Source organism: Condylura cristata, unplaced genomic scaffold, assembly GCF_000260355.1.
Source record: "Condylura cristata isolate star-nosed mole 26May11 unplaced genomic scaffold, ConCri1.0 scaffold00017, whole genome shotgun sequence".
NCBI lineage: Eukaryota > Metazoa > Chordata > Mammalia > Eulipotyphla > Talpidae > Condylura > Condylura cristata.
In genome coordinates, this window is record NW_004567118.1 from 5,864,797 (window position 1) to 5,880,140 (window position 15,344).

The 15,344-nt window shown below is 37.0% G+C and overlaps 1 protein-coding gene across 2 annotated transcripts in view; it reads left to right on the plus strand.

Moving 5' to 3' along the window:
• NPEPPS (aminopeptidase puromycin sensitive) overlaps positions 1 to 15,344 on the plus strand; it is a 76,969-nt gene that overhangs the window by 51,729 nt on the left and 9,896 nt on the right. For both annotated transcript variants that reach the window (XM_004684274.1, XM_012726422.1), the window contains 8 exons: positions 1,300 to 1,464; positions 2,365 to 2,469; positions 2,891 to 2,951; positions 4,921 to 5,030; positions 7,103 to 7,166; positions 9,374 to 9,513; positions 10,854 to 10,988; positions 12,253 to 12,472. In XM_004684274.1, coding sequence (XP_004684331.1) covers positions 1,300 to 1,464; positions 2,365 to 2,469; positions 2,891 to 2,951; positions 4,921 to 5,030; positions 7,103 to 7,166; positions 9,374 to 9,513; positions 10,854 to 10,988; positions 12,253 to 12,472 — 1,000 coding nt within the window. The remainder of the gene's footprint in view (positions 1 to 1,299; positions 1,465 to 2,364; positions 2,470 to 2,890; positions 2,952 to 4,920; positions 5,031 to 7,102; positions 7,167 to 9,373; positions 9,514 to 10,853; positions 10,989 to 12,252; positions 12,473 to 15,344) is intronic.

Here is a 15,344-nt window from a genome sequence, read left to right on the forward strand (position 1 = left end):
GGAAGTGGCTTTAGCTTCTTAATGCAGTGCTTTAACCCGCTGCGCCACCAGGCAGGGCCCAAGCTTCTGCCTTTTAAATAATAAAATTTCTTTCTAAAACATTGATTTCTAAATGGATTTTGTTGTGATCTGTTATATTCTTTGTCCACTACTGACTCTTATTAACAGGTGAGAATTTTATGTGTCCATGAACACTTTCACTACAGGATTACTTACTGCCATGACATTTTTTTTGTTAATTTCATGTAATCATACTTAAGCAGTACTGCCTTTCTTTTTATCTAGGAAATTTACTTTTTTAATCAACAGTGATTTTTTCCAGTCATTATGGAAATTAGCTCCAGTTTTCCTTGTTTGATCCTGGTAGCTTTCTCTTTGGGTTTTTTTTTTTTTTTGAAAAAATTTAAGAGAAAACTAAATTTTATATGACAATATAGATTCTTGCCTACATTTTTTTCCATTTCTTGCCCTTTTCTATATAAGGACTTTTCTTCCCCCTTTTTTTTCCCCCTCCTGGTAGTGAAACCTTACTTAGCAGTGTTTTTAAATTGTCCTTTAGGCATAATGGTAATGTCTCCAGCTACTTTTCTTGACTTCTCTTTTAGGAATATCTTTTGTTCAGAGATATGAGTTACTAATTTTATTTATTTATTTTTAAAGATTTATTTATTTATGCATACGGAACTGGGGTATAGGCCAGAGGTGCAGGGGTGGTGAGAGGATTCACCAGAGACAGAGTGAGGAGCAGAACAGGCAGATCAAGGAAGCACACTGCTTAGGGGAGCAGTGAGCCAGTCAGGAGAGGTCTGCTGCGCCATGTGGTCAACTCCGGGGCCTGGGATTGAACTCGTGCTGAAGTGGCTTTAGCTTTTTAGTGCTGTGCTTTAATCTGCTGTGCCACCAGGAAGGGCCCATTAATTTTATTTTTAAAGATTTATTTTATCTGTGCATATAAGAGCTGGGGTGTAGGCTAGAGATACAGGTCGGTGAGGGGATTCACCAGATAGAGTGGGGGCAGAATGACTGAAGTATACCGCTGAGGGGTGCAACTGGTGAGGCAGGAGAGGCCTGTTGTGTCATGTGGGTCAGCTCCCTGGCTGGGAATCGAACTCATGCTGCAGCAGTTTTATAGTGCTGAGAATTAATCCATTGTGCCACAGTGGGAGGCTTTATTTACTAAACGTTTTGTATTGGGATTTGGGTGTAAGTTTTCCGAGGGTCATGTAAGGAATAAGTTTTTCAGATTAGCAAAGTGACAGGTTTTTTTTTTTTTAACATATTTCCATCTTCTTTTCCTAGGAATGGTGGACTCATCTTTGGTTAAATGAAGGCTTTGCATCATGGATTGAATATCTATGTGTAGACCATTGCTTCCCAGAGTATGATATCTGGACTCAGTTTGTTTCTGCTGATTACACCCGTGCCCAGGAGCTTGACGCTTTAGATAACAGCCATCCTATTGAAGTGAGCCATACTTTCCAACCATTGGCTGTTGTGCTTATTTTTATTGAAATATGTAATTTGTTAGAGAGATATTTAAGACTCTGAAAAGAATCGCATGAATGATTTCACTTGTTTTTATAGCTTATTATTTCCAGTCTGTGAGATTAATTTCTCATTGTTTCTTTTCAAAGTAGGCAATATAAAACTGTGGTCCTTGTAGAGGCAAGTGATGTGTGCCCTTAAGTATTCACTAAGTAGATTTTTACAAGAAAACCATACCTGTTAGGTAATATGCATAGGAGAAAACATCATAATTCCATTTATTCAAAGAAAATTCTGAACATCATCTTTGTTCTCATTGTCTGTTTTTGGGTTTTAATTCTCTTGACATAACCTATACTAGTTTATTCATATAAATTTAGCCTCCAAAGATTTACTCTAGCTTGAATATTTAACCAAGGTTCTCTGTTTTTGTGTGTTTTAATTCTCTTGACTTAGCCTATCCTAGTTTATTCATATGAATAAATTTTACCTCCAAAGATCTAGATTTAGTCTAACTTGACGTATTTAATCAGGATTCTATATGCCATTACCATTAGAAAAAGAAATCAAATATTTTCTCTCCCTCTCTTTCACCTCCCACATTAATAAAGAGACCCATAGTGACTTGCCTCCCAACAGGGTAGTCAAGACTGGAACCTGAGCCCTAAGAGCTAGTGAGGATTATGTTCTATATTCCAGTTTTTAATATTAGTTACTACACTTTTTTAAAAAGGGTTGATCATTTTATACAGTATGAATGAGCTAAAGGCAGAAATATATCTTATGAGATAGAAGGATTTTCCTAGAAAGCTTTTTATGTAATTCAGTATTACAGGCTGTCTGCTTCCTGTCATAACCCTGAATCACACTGTCTGCCAGGTCAGTGTGGGCCACCCTTCTGAAGTTGATGAGATATTTGATGCTATATCATACAGCAAAGGTGCCTCTGTCATCCGAATGTTGCATGACTACATTGGGGATAAGGTAAGAAATATTTTTTTTAATTTTATGTTCTTTTATGTTGAAACAGTAGGGTTTTGTGTAGAAAATAAAAAGAGGTCTGATTTTATCTAGATTGAGTTCTAAATAATTTTTCTAGAACTTACTTAGAAGGATATTATCCTGCTCTGACTTATCTTCACTTCTTTTATGTTCACCTCTTTTGGTTGCTTATATGAATGATGTGCAAATATGTTTGGTGGTTGGTGGGAGAGTAGTATAAAATTTAAAAGCAAAGTTGAAGGCAGAGTTAGCATTCTTAAATAAAAGTCAGTAGAAGGCTGTGTTTTTCAGTAAATCTGACATTCAAGTAATTTGAGTACATTCATTTTTGAGAACTGATGTGATAATAAATTATAAATTCCAAGGTCTGACCTCCTGGATTTTAACCATTGCATTTTTTCAGGATTTTAAGAAAGGAATGAACATGTATTTAACCAAGTTCCAACAAAAGAATGCTGCCACAGGTAATGTTTCATAGTTTAGATAGAAATGAAATAAAATGTTGACACTTTGCTATCCAGGGCAGTAAGTCGTTTTGTCCTTTTTTCTAAATGCTTAACTTTTCAGGTAAGGATAGGAAGTAAGGTTGGCTTATTGAGTCACATGTCAGTATGATCAGGATCCATTGTCCCTTTGGTCAACCTCCAGTAATCTGCTTTCCGTAACTCAGTGCTTTGCCACTTTAAAGAGTCTGAAGAGTTCTGTTTACCTTACCAGAGCTTGTTATTTTTGGTGATTTGTTGCCTTTATGGCCCTAAATTGATCATTAACCAATATATAGAGCTGCAAATTAGCTATTTTTAGGAGGGAACTTGTAGAATTGACAAAATTTCAGTGAAGTCTTAAAATTTTTAGCTTATGGTGGTCTATAACTTAGGAGATAGCAGGGTCAAAAGGAAGAATAAAAGTGTAATAGTTAATTAAATATGAAGAAGAGCCAACGTCAAGAGTTTTGAGTTCTTCCGTGAACAAAGTCAGTTTAAAAAGCAGGATTGGTGTAAATATCATTAGAGTCTAATAGAAAGAATGACAGAAATTCAGAGAGGCCTGACCATGGACTGTTCCTGAGGTCTGTGACCTGTGAATTTAAATACAGTATCTGTTCAGGACATGATGTAACTATGACTCTTTCTCCCTACCCTCTTGTAAATTTCCATCATCATAGTTGGTAAAATAGTAAGGCATTCAGTTCCTTAAAGCAGGGCCATAGAAAAATGTGCTTTTGGAAGCATTTTAAGTTTTCTGCACTCATATATAATGTATGAGAAAGAACCTTGTGCTTCTTAAACTGTAGTATACATAGTTACCTGAGGTCATTTGAAAGGTTTCTAATTCAGTAGTTGTGGGCTGAGGCCTGAGAGTCTGCATTTCTAACAAGCTCCCAAGTGAAGAAACTACTACTAATTCCTGGGCCACACCTTGAATAACAAGGCCTACCATGTAACTTTTTGTTGTTACTTATGAAGGCATTTGGCAGCTTACATATTTTCACCCTCTTGCTATAGTTCGGGTGTGTGTCCACACTGCTGTTCCCTAATTCATTCCCTCTCGATGTGAATGCCATCCCTCAGCTGGAGATCTGCAGTTGCCAGCTCACTCACTGCCTCTTGCCTTGCTTCACTCCCTTCAATTTCTTCTCACTGTGAGGCCTAGGTTTATTTCTAAAGTGAATATCTAATTGTATTGTCCTGTTGATGTCACAGTAAGTCTGTTTTACCTTGTAAGCCATGCATTCCTGAGTGCTTCCACGTCTGCCTCCTTGGTTAGCTTCATCCCCTCTTACACCCACATACATATTCTCTGTCTTCAACTTTTTCAAACATACTGCTGTTAATGACACTGTGTCTTACACTTTTCCCTTTGTGCACAGACCATTTACTCTTCAATATGCCCTTCCCCCTATCTGATGAGCCATGAACTCTTTACAGTGCAAACCAAAAGTCAGATCTTATAAGGCCTTTATTTTCTTTGTATTAGTGCTTTTCCTCTGTTTATGCTTGCATTGTAGCGTCTGTCACATTATATTGTTGTTTGACTCTTTCCCAGTGTTGTGTGACCATGTAGGTTTTGCTTCAACCTGATCAGCACTGAGGATTAAACTCCCATAATTGAGTGGATTATAATGATTTTAAGTTTGTGAATGATTGTTTAGTTGAACTTGTTTCTATTCTTGTTTGGCCTTTTGTTTACTATAATTTTAGAAAACAAATTGGAATATTAAGAACCTCTTAAAATATAAAACCAGTTTTGTAATAAATTTTACTTGGTGGAGAGGTAAGAGGACACAGTTAACTTGACCCATTGTTTCCTGAACCTGAAAGAACCAGAGTTGGTCAGCAGTTCAGTGTTATGAGTTATATGAACTTTATGGTCTGTGTAAGAAAATAAAAAAGGAAACATTTTAGATTTTCATTGTTTGTGTTTATCATCTAGAGGATCTCTGGGAAAGTTTAGAAAATGCTAGTGGTAAGCCTATAGCAGCTGTGATGAATACCTGGACCAAACAAATGGGATTTCCCCTGATTTACGTGGAAGCAGAACAGGTAAACTTACAAAAAGTTATACATCTGCTATTGTATTAAATGAAATTCAATAGTGTTATCAAATTTGCTTTTTGTGTTTTTAACTTTTCTGGGTTACTTTGTATTCTGTCCTCAGTTATTTCTTATCTGTGGACCAAACAGTTTGCTTTCCAAACCATTAACACTCATGCAGCAGTGTGCGGCCCCTAGTCACTGCATTGACACAGTCACCTCAGTAGATGGCGAAAAAGCATTTGGAAATATTCAACACTTAATGTATAATATTCTTTAAAGTCAGTTTTTAATGTTGGTTGGATGGTAATGTGATTTTTTATTAGAATTTTTTGCACTTATATTAGTTCAACTGTTAACTGACTTCAGAGAAATGTACTTCAAAATTGTAACAGGACTGAAAATTACACATCAGCCTTAAATGCTTACTAGAAAGTTTAACATTACTTAGTTTAATTGCATGAAAATGTTTTTTGCCATGGTTTTGTGAGCTGCATGGGGAATTGCTGCTCATTTTTAGGAAGAAGATTCACAGTTCTTTTTTGATAAATATGTGTTCTTGTGGTTCTGCATTGTCCACAAAGTTTCACAAAGATTGTCTTGATGTGTCAATCTAAGTTAAATTACTCTTAAGAGTACTCTGTACTCTTAAGAATTCAAGATAACACTTACACCAGTCCTGTGCTCTCAGAACACACCCATGTCGATACAGTACATTCAGTGCTTACAAGTTAACCCTGACAGAGCCACATAACTTTATTTTATAATAAAAAATACATGTTGGAGGATGTTTCAGTTAGATTGGCTGCAAGCATTTGAAAGGCAATTTAGGGACTGCAAATGATCCTGTTTGGTGGGAAAAGCTAAGTTCAGTGAAGTATCACTGTGACTATTCTGTTTCTTCTGGTCTTTCTCCATTTTGCACTAATTTGTTATTGGACATGACTGGACAAATGTTACAAATGTGATATTCTGTGTAGATTGACATGTAGTTTTCATTTCCTCTGTTTTAAAAATAACATATACAAAGATGATTGCTCCGTTTTGTATTTGGGGATTTCATTGCCTCAAAAACTTAAAAACTATTATAAAACATTTAGTAATCACACATAAAGCAAACTATTAGACCATATTTTTTCTCCAAACAGAGCACACTTTTAAGAGTATGATAGCTTATTAGTTTGAATAGAGGATGCTACTAATATTCCACATATAGCATTATTGGCATTCAGTTAACTTTTCCATCAAGCTGCTTTCAAGGCCTTACTCTCTTTGTTGTTTTTTGTCCCATACACAACCAAACTCATCCTCTATTTTACTTTACAATACAAAGCAATCTTTTGTATTGCTTAATCTTTTAAAAGATAGAGCTCTGCAGCAAACATGTAATCAGTCTCTTGATCGCAACCTGTTTCTCACTATATTCCCGAAATTGAAATATTTTATTTATTTATTTCATTTATTTCTGAATGGATTTAGCAGTTATCTTTAAACTTTTTCAAGGAAATCTATGTTACATATAGCTTAACAGTAATGTAGTGCTTTACAAAATTCATTGGTAGTTTATGGCATCAAAGTGGCCATTGCTTCCTCACTCAAATTTTTAGTTTTTTAACTCTGTCATTTACATTCAGCTTAGCCATGAAGATCATTTTCCCACTTTTATACTGTGCCCAGCTTTTAAAGGTATTACTTAAAACTTTCTAGGGCATATTAACTAATGATAAAGCAAACGACTGCTTGTTAATGTATTTTTTAAAATATGAGCTTGTCTTTGTTGCTTCTAGCTTCTTAGTTTTTTTTTTCTTTTTTTACAATTTTTACAGTTTCCCCCCATCTTATTGCAGTCTCATCCTTTGGAACATGATGGTTACTTCTCTAATGTTTATGAGTCATTCTAAAGATTCGCATTCTGTGTACTGAGCCCACATCCTAATGCAGTGTTGCCACTTTTCATCACTGTATCAGGAGGCATCTTGACTATTCTGGTTCCATCTTCTGTTTTGTCAGAGAAATATTACCCCCTCCAAACAAACAGAAAAAGTATTACTACCACTATGGCTTTTGTTCTGCTGCTTTAGGTAGAAGATGACAGGTTACTGAGGTTGTCCCAGAGGAAGTTCTGTGCCAGTGGACCATATGTCGGTAAGCAAACAGCCGTCAGTGGAAGTTGATGAGTGACTTTGGATACCACACAGGTAGTGTTCCAGCTATTAGGAAATAACTAGCCATGTGGCAGTATCTTTCACTGAATTAAGTAAAAATAAGAAAACAGCAACAGAAATAGAATCTAGGGAATCGAAAAGGGGGGGAATTCATGTTGTATTTGTAGTATCACATTCTCAGATTTTAAAAAATTTCTTGTTTCTGTCTTATTGGAGCCTCTAATGAATAGAGAAAGAGAGGAACACTCAAGAAATGATGTGTCTAACCTTAATCCCTAGAAGACCTGGGAGGCATTATGTGTGTGACTAGTTTTTTTTTTCCTTTTAGGTATAATATATAAACCCAATTATTATTTAGATTTATTATGTACCAGTCAATGTGTTAAGAAGTAGAACTAAACTTATTTTATATTCTCAGCAACCGTATAGGAGGCATTATTACATCCATTTTATATCAGTAGATGAAGGAGCTAGGGTTAGTTAATTGCCCACATCATCCATCTGATAACATAAAGAGCAGTAATTCAAACAGAATAGTTGTAGCCTCCCTTGTGGCACAGGGGTTAAAGCCTCAGGCTATCACCAGCCACTGCTGCTTGAGTTTGATCCCCACCAGGGAGGTGACCACCCACATGGCACAGCAGATCTCTCCTGACCAGCCTGCTGCTCCTCTCAGCAGTGTATTTCAGTAGATTCACCTGTTCTGTTCTCCACTCTGTCTCTAGTGAATCCTTTTATTCACCCACACCTCTGGCCTACACCCCAGTTTTTGTATGCATAAATAAATAAATCTTTTTAAAGAAAAGTTGGATTCCATGAGTTTATACCATAACTTAACTGTCACTCAACTCAGCTTTTTAAGTACCTCAGAGTCTATGTGTGTGTATGAGTGTAAGTTATGTAGACTCTTTTACCTAGGAAATTAAAGACTAATTGAAAAATCAAAAAATAAAGTGTTTTTCTGTACCTTTCTCTCTTCCTTTAAAACACTAGTTCTCCATAGGGGTGGTGCCTTTTCATTTTCTACCCACCCAGATACGGTGATGCATTCTTCTAAACTTAAAAGATTATTTTTCCACCCTTAACCTTCCTTGACATTTAGAATTACTCTTTTTTTTTTAAAGATTTATTTATTTATTCATACAGAATTGGGGTACAAGCCAGAGGTACTGGGGCAGTGAGAGGCCTCACCAGAGACAGAGTGGGGAGCAGAACAGGCCGACTGATGAAGTACACTGCTGAGGGGAGCAGCAGGCGAGTCAGGAGAGGTCTGCCACACCATGTGGATCACCTCCGGGGCAGGGATCGAACTCGCATTGAAGTGGCTGTGGCCAGCCTGCAGTGCTGAGTCGCAACCTGCTGCACCACCAAGGAGGGCCCTAGAATTACTCTTAGTAAATAAATATATCCAGCCAGCCAGATGAAAGGTTTTTTTCTGCGCTGTGCCTGTAATTTGCATTGTAGGATTGACAGGTTTTGCAGGGTTGTTGTTTGTTAATACTTTAACCAATATAGGCAGTATTTTAAACCTGGAATAACCCATTGTCAAGAGGATATTTTAATTTGTTGTTTTACTTGATAGCATGAAGGTATGTAACTTCTTAAAATAGTTCTACTATTATATCGGCAGAAAACTATTTTTGACGTCATAATGCAGGGTCTGTTTTGCTGTCTGACACCTAAGAGAGTGTGTGCATCTGCTTTACAACTTTTGACTTTTAAATATGACTCTTCAGTGATGTCATTCAACAGCTTCCAGGTTGTGTCCTGTTACAGAAACAGAAACCAATCATTCAGTATTTTAGCAGTGTAATATCTGTTAGGAATTGCACCTTAGAATGTGTTTTTAAATACTCTTATAAGAGCTTTCATCTATTTGAAATTTAACAGTGAAATCATTATCTACTGCTCTGTGAAGGGAAATAACAAAAGTGTATTTGAGATCCTACAAGTGAGTAAATTGTTCTCTTTTCTCACTATTGTGGATTTCACTACCTCCTACTTTGCACTATTATCCCAGTTACCTGGAAGAGTTTTAATGTACCATTAAAAGTTAGCTATATTAGCTTAACAGTTACACTCAAATCACATGTATAAACATCACCAGTCCTCTCTCCATCTTACCTTCCATCTCTTGCACTGAGCAGTTCTTTTTCAAGTTTTCTATTTGTTGTTCTCTTATTAAAGGAGAAGATTGCCCCCAGTGGATGGTTCCTATCACAATCTCCACTAGTGAAGATCCCAACCAGGCCAAACTGAAAGTTCTAATGGACAAGCCAGAGATGAATGTGGTTTTGAAAAATGTCAAACCAGACCAGTGGGTGAAGGTGAGTCCAGAAATGGCATAGCCATTTTTACCTAAATTCACTCATTCCTCCAACTTCCCCGCATGCCTTTTATGCCAGGCTCTATATTCTCGTGTCCTCTAGTTTAAACCAGGGCTTGCAAAACAAAAAGTGGTTGTGTGAAATGTATGACAAGTTTTCAAATGACATCGTCTCCCTTGTGCTAGGTAAAGGAGTGGTAGATAAACAGATAAAGGATAGAATTAAAGAGAAAAAAAAGGTTGTGTATAAAGTCATATTAACTAGACGTTGTAGTCTTAGAACTTCAAAACCACCCCACCCTTAACATATCATTGTAATGACATGTTAACTTCAGTCATGTGTTGTCATCATTGTGTGAACAACTATAATCAAGTGAGATCAGACATAAAATAATCTGCTTGTGTCACTGACACATGAATCTCCTTTTGCTAGTGTTTTAAACCTACTTCACATAAACAACAACTGATAGCTATTATTTTTCATTATTCTTTATTTTGTACTTGTCAAGATGAACTCATTTACTACAAACTTTTCTCCCAATAGGTTTCTAGTAGTGGTTATACATAATCTCAGATTTTTGTGCTGTTCTACCCTCTGTTTTAGTTTAGATATTTTAAAAAATATACTCAGTGTAATATTATGTTACCACCTGAAATTACAATCTGAAAGATTTTATAGCAATATGAAAAATTTCTTCTAGATGAGAAAAAAAATTGTATATACACTATGGCTGTAATTAGGTAAGTAGAGGAGAGGAGTATTGATACCTTCAGTAGGATAAAAGAAACCAAAAAAATAAAGTTGTATTTGAATTCTGGCTGATTTTCTATGTAGATATATGAGTAGCACCATATTTACTTTGTACATTTTACTTTGTGTTTTTACATTTTTTACTTTGTAAATGTATTTACTTCATACATTTACTTTGTATTTTACTGTTAAAATATTTTCTATATTATCAAAAATATTTTTGATTATTGGTAAATAGTACATAGAGAATGATGGTAGTCAGTGATTATCTCAGTCCAAAAATCATGAAATTTCTTTTAAAATTGTGTAATTCTCTAAAATCTGACATTTTTCACATTATTCCCCCCCATGTTCCTTACTACTGTCTTTAATTTTGCCGCCCCATGTCAAATTTCTGTTTTCTTTTACCTCTGTATTCATCTCCAACAGATGATTTCTATCTCTGTCATGTTGCATTGTAATCTGTCTGTTAGAATAGCATTTATGATACTGTTTTTTCACCTCAACCCAGAATTCTATTCACACCTACAAAAAAAAAGTTTGAAAAATAAACAGAACTGTTTAATAATGCCTATTGGATATCTTTTCAGTTAAACCTGGGAACAGTTGGGTTTTATCGGACCCAGTATAGCTCGACAATGCTAGAAAGTTTATTACCAGGCATTCGTGACCTTTCTCTGCCTCCTGTGGATCGACTTGGATTACAGAATGACCTCTTCTCCTTGGTGAGTCTCCTCCAGTACTGTGATAGATTTTGTTGATCAAAGGGTTTTGTTTGCCTAGAATGTCTTACTGAAATACAATTAGAAGAACACAGTTCTTCCTGAAAGTTAAACACATTTGGGACCAAAGAAAATGACTAATTGTTAATTAACATAACAGGATTGACCTGTATAATTTACCAAAAACAAATCCCATTTCACTACTCCTATGCCAGCCTTTTGCATCTACGCTTAAACTATTCTTTGTAAGGCAAAATTTCATTTTAATAGAAATAGATAAATGCCTTAAGGAAAATTTCCTACTATTTTTTTTTAAATAATGAATTCAGAGTGATTTATATGTGTTAAAATATTAGTTGTACTTTGTTCACAAAGTCTAGAATTTTTTAACATTCTGTTCCACTCAAAATTTAATAGTCTACTAGCTTTAGAATTATATTTGACTGTATTCCAGAAATAATTTAAGGCAAAATTATTAGTGTTATCTCTATGACTCAAACATAGGTTAGATAATTTGTAGATGTCTGTGATAAAATTGTCAAATTCTTCCTAGAATTCCTTTAAATTGGACTTGAAATTTTCCCTCCCCTCTGCAGTAACTGGTTTTGGATTCCTCCTTTGTATAAAACAGAGATTAGCACTGATGCACAAAACCTCACATCTGCTGATCTCATTGCTGAGAGAGACCTGTCCCAGGAGAGTGGTGTGTTTGTGCAGTTGGCTGCTGTAACAGAAGTTCTTTCTCCTGACTCTGTTAGTTAATTCTGAAAGGACTCTGAATTTGTAGTGCCTACCAGTTTGCATTCTCTTTGAAATGAGTAAAATACAGGCTGAAGTTGACACAGTTTGCAGGTCCAGTTTTGAAAGAGCCTCTGTCAAAAACTAAACTCCCAACTATTTTTGCAACTTTTTTGACAGTATGAACATTTTCAAAGAAAAACAATGCCAAGGTCTCAGAAACCAATAAAAAGAGGAAGCTGACTTTTTTCTTTTCTCTGTTTTTATTTTTTGTTGTTGTTCTTACCAAATTGGTAGGCTTTTAGCATCTTTTTTTTAAGGTGGCTCTTTTATAAATAGCAAAATAGTAAATAACGAATGTTGTCATGAGGTCACTGTTACTCTCACAAGTGTTCTCAGCTTATAGTTTCACTTTCTTTAAACCAGAGACATGACTAAATAGCAGTAGATAAGGCCAAAAATGTATGCTTGTATTATTTTTGTTTGTTTGTTTGAAGACTAGATTAATTTATGTTTTTTCCTATCCCAGGCTCGAGCTGGAATCATTAGCACTGTAGAGGTTCTAAAAGTCATGGAGGCTTTTGTGAATGAGCCCAATTATACTGTATGGAGCGACCTGAGCTGTAACCTGGGGATTCTCTCAACTCTCTTGTCCCACACAGACTTCTATGAGGAAATCCAGGAGTTTGTGAAAGATGTCTTTTCACCTATAGGGGAGAGACTGGGCTGGGACCCCAAACCTGGAGAAGGTAATAGATGTACTGAGTGGGGGAAGAATTGACCAGAAACAGTCCTTTTTAAAATTTGTAATTGTGTTATTGATGTAACATTGGTTTTACAACACTGTATTTGTTTTAGGGGTATGGGTTCACAACTATTCAAATGTATATTAGTACACCCCACTTATCACCAAGGTACCAGTAACCCTCCACCATAGTCCATTTGTCCCCTTGTCCCCTTCTCTTTCCACCGTCCTGCTCTATAGTACTATTTCTAGAATTTATTTGGGTTTAGTTTTAGTCATTTTCTTTGAAGATTATCAGAGATAAAGGGTTAGACGAGAGAGAGATGTAGAGCCAGGGAGGAATCAGATCATCTGGTACTTGTCTTTCTCCTGATTTAAGAAATTGGCCCTTAAAAAAAAAAAAGATTTATTAATTTATGTATACAAGAACTGGGGTACAGGCCAGAGGTTTGGGGGGTGAGAGCATTCACCAGAGACAGAGTGGGAGCAGAACAGGTGGATTGACTGAAATACACTGCTGAAGGAAGCAGCAGGTGAGACAGGAGAGGTCTGCTGTGCCATGTGGGTCAGCTCTGGGGTGGGGTTCCAACTCATGATGCAGTAGCTGCAGATAGTTTCAACCTGTTGCACCACCAGGGAGGGACCCCAGAAATTGATCCTTTTTAACTCAGATGTAGTTATTAGCAGTATGAATAGTATCACCTTTGTATCTTCTGGGTGTTATTTTATATTCAGCTAGCCAGAAATTAAGACTTAGGTCTTTTAATCCTACTGGTATATATAGTTAATATGTATCATCAATGTGAAAACAGTGAAAGATAATATTGCTAAATATGATTTATACACAAAACAAATGATTCTTTATGGAATTCCAAAGGCCTATTTATAGTCAAGAAAAGCCAAAGGAAAATTTGGGTTATAAAACTATTAGTATCATAAACTCCAGGCACCTTATAGACAACCTGTGAAGATGATGAAAGGCTCAGGCCAATTTTCTGAATTAAGAAAGTTACTTGCTTCCTATTTGTGTTTTCTTTCCTGTGGTTATTTCTGTAATCATGTATATACTTTTATGCTGTCACTTAAATGTTGGGAAAGGTGATTTGAATAGATTTAAATAGAATTCTTTTGCACCTGCTAATAATTAAAGGTGGTATTCCTCCTGACCAGACTTTATCTGGAAGTCTTTTGCAACTAGAATAATAGGTATAAGTACGTAGCATGCTCTCTCTTTTCTTAATTGATTCAACAAATATTATGTACCTAGTAAGTGCTGGACACTACTGTAGGAGTTGATGCTAGAACAGGGAACAAAGCATTCTTTATGGCTTACACCACAGTGGGAGATGCAGCAAACAAATGTCTAATATTCTAAGGGCAGCAAGTATAATTAAGAAAAATAAAGGTAGGTACAGGAGCTAAGGAGCAGAAGTAGTAGAAACTATATAGAGAGAATGTTCAGGGAAATAATGATGAGGTGATCCTTGAGCAAAGTCCTGAAGGAGAGAGCTGAGGACATCTATAGGGTGAAAATATAGAGTGCTGAGCCAGCAGCACTCCTATTAGCAAGGAGGCTAATAGGGTCACAGAGCCAGTAAGGGGCAGGGGCGGAAGCAGGCTCCTCCCCTTTCTCCCCCCTGAGTTAGTGTGAAAATTTTCACTTTCACATTTAGTGATAAGGTTTAAAGTAATCTGAGTGTTTAAACAAAGGGCCATGACTTGGTGCATAAAGAATAGGCTGAAGTTGAGAAGCAAGAGAGGAAGCAGGGACACAGTTAGAAAGCGGCTTGTAATACAGTTGAGGTGGTGGCTGCAGCTAGCACTGTAGATACCAGTTTGGTGTATGTTTTGAAGGTATAACAAACTATTTGGTGGTGGACTGATTGCACAGTAGAAAGAAAAAGAAGTCTTCAAATTTTGTTGTGAAGAACTGAAAAATGGCATTGCCATATGCAGGGAAGGGAAAAACTCCCACAGATCAGGTTTGGGCACAGAAAGGCACGAGGGCATGTGAAATCCAAGGCCCGGCGGGGAGTGTCATGCCCCAAAGTGCAGGCCACACTGAGTGTGCAGATGCTGTGGACAGCCTGGACGCTGCAGGAGGCCGCTTAGGGGCCAGGTTGGTGGGAAGGAGCCTGAGAACTGGCCGTTGCAGTAGCAGTCGTGAGGGGGTGCTCAGCTCTGACGACTGCTGCTCCAGACAGGGTAGCGCTCCGGCGGTGGTGGTGGCGAACATCTTCAGAACAGAAAGAGAGGAGAAGGAAACAGCACAGGTGGGCAACTGTTTTTTTGTTTTGTTTTTTAGGTAGACAACTTTAAAAAAAAAAATTTTATTTATGTGTACAGAAATGGGGTACAGGCCAAAAGTGCAAGGGCAGTGAGAGGATTCACCAGAGATAGAGTGGGGAGCAAAACAGGCAGATAGACAGCAAGTCAGTACTAAAAATTGGTGTGTTTTGTTTTGTTTTTTAAGATTTATTTATTTATTCATACAGAACTGGGGTACAGGCCAGAGTTGCAGGGGCAGTGAGAGGATTCACCAGAGACAGAGTGGGGGGCAGAACAGGCAGATCAACGAAGTACACTGCTGAGGGGAGCAGCGGGCGGGTCAGGAGAGGTCTGCCACACCATGTGGTCACCTCTGGGGCAGGCGGGGATCAAACTCATGCGGAAGTGGCTTTCGATTCTTAGTGCTGCGCTTTAACCCGCTGTGCCACCAAGGAGGGCCCAAAAAAAATTGGTGATTTTTATAAGAACCTTCGCAAGTGCCTAATTAATGTTAGCTGCTGATCTGTATTTTTTAAAACTTATTTTTTACTGATTTATGATTTAAGTAAATGCACAGATTGAGTGTCACTGTCCAGTGTCTTGATAAG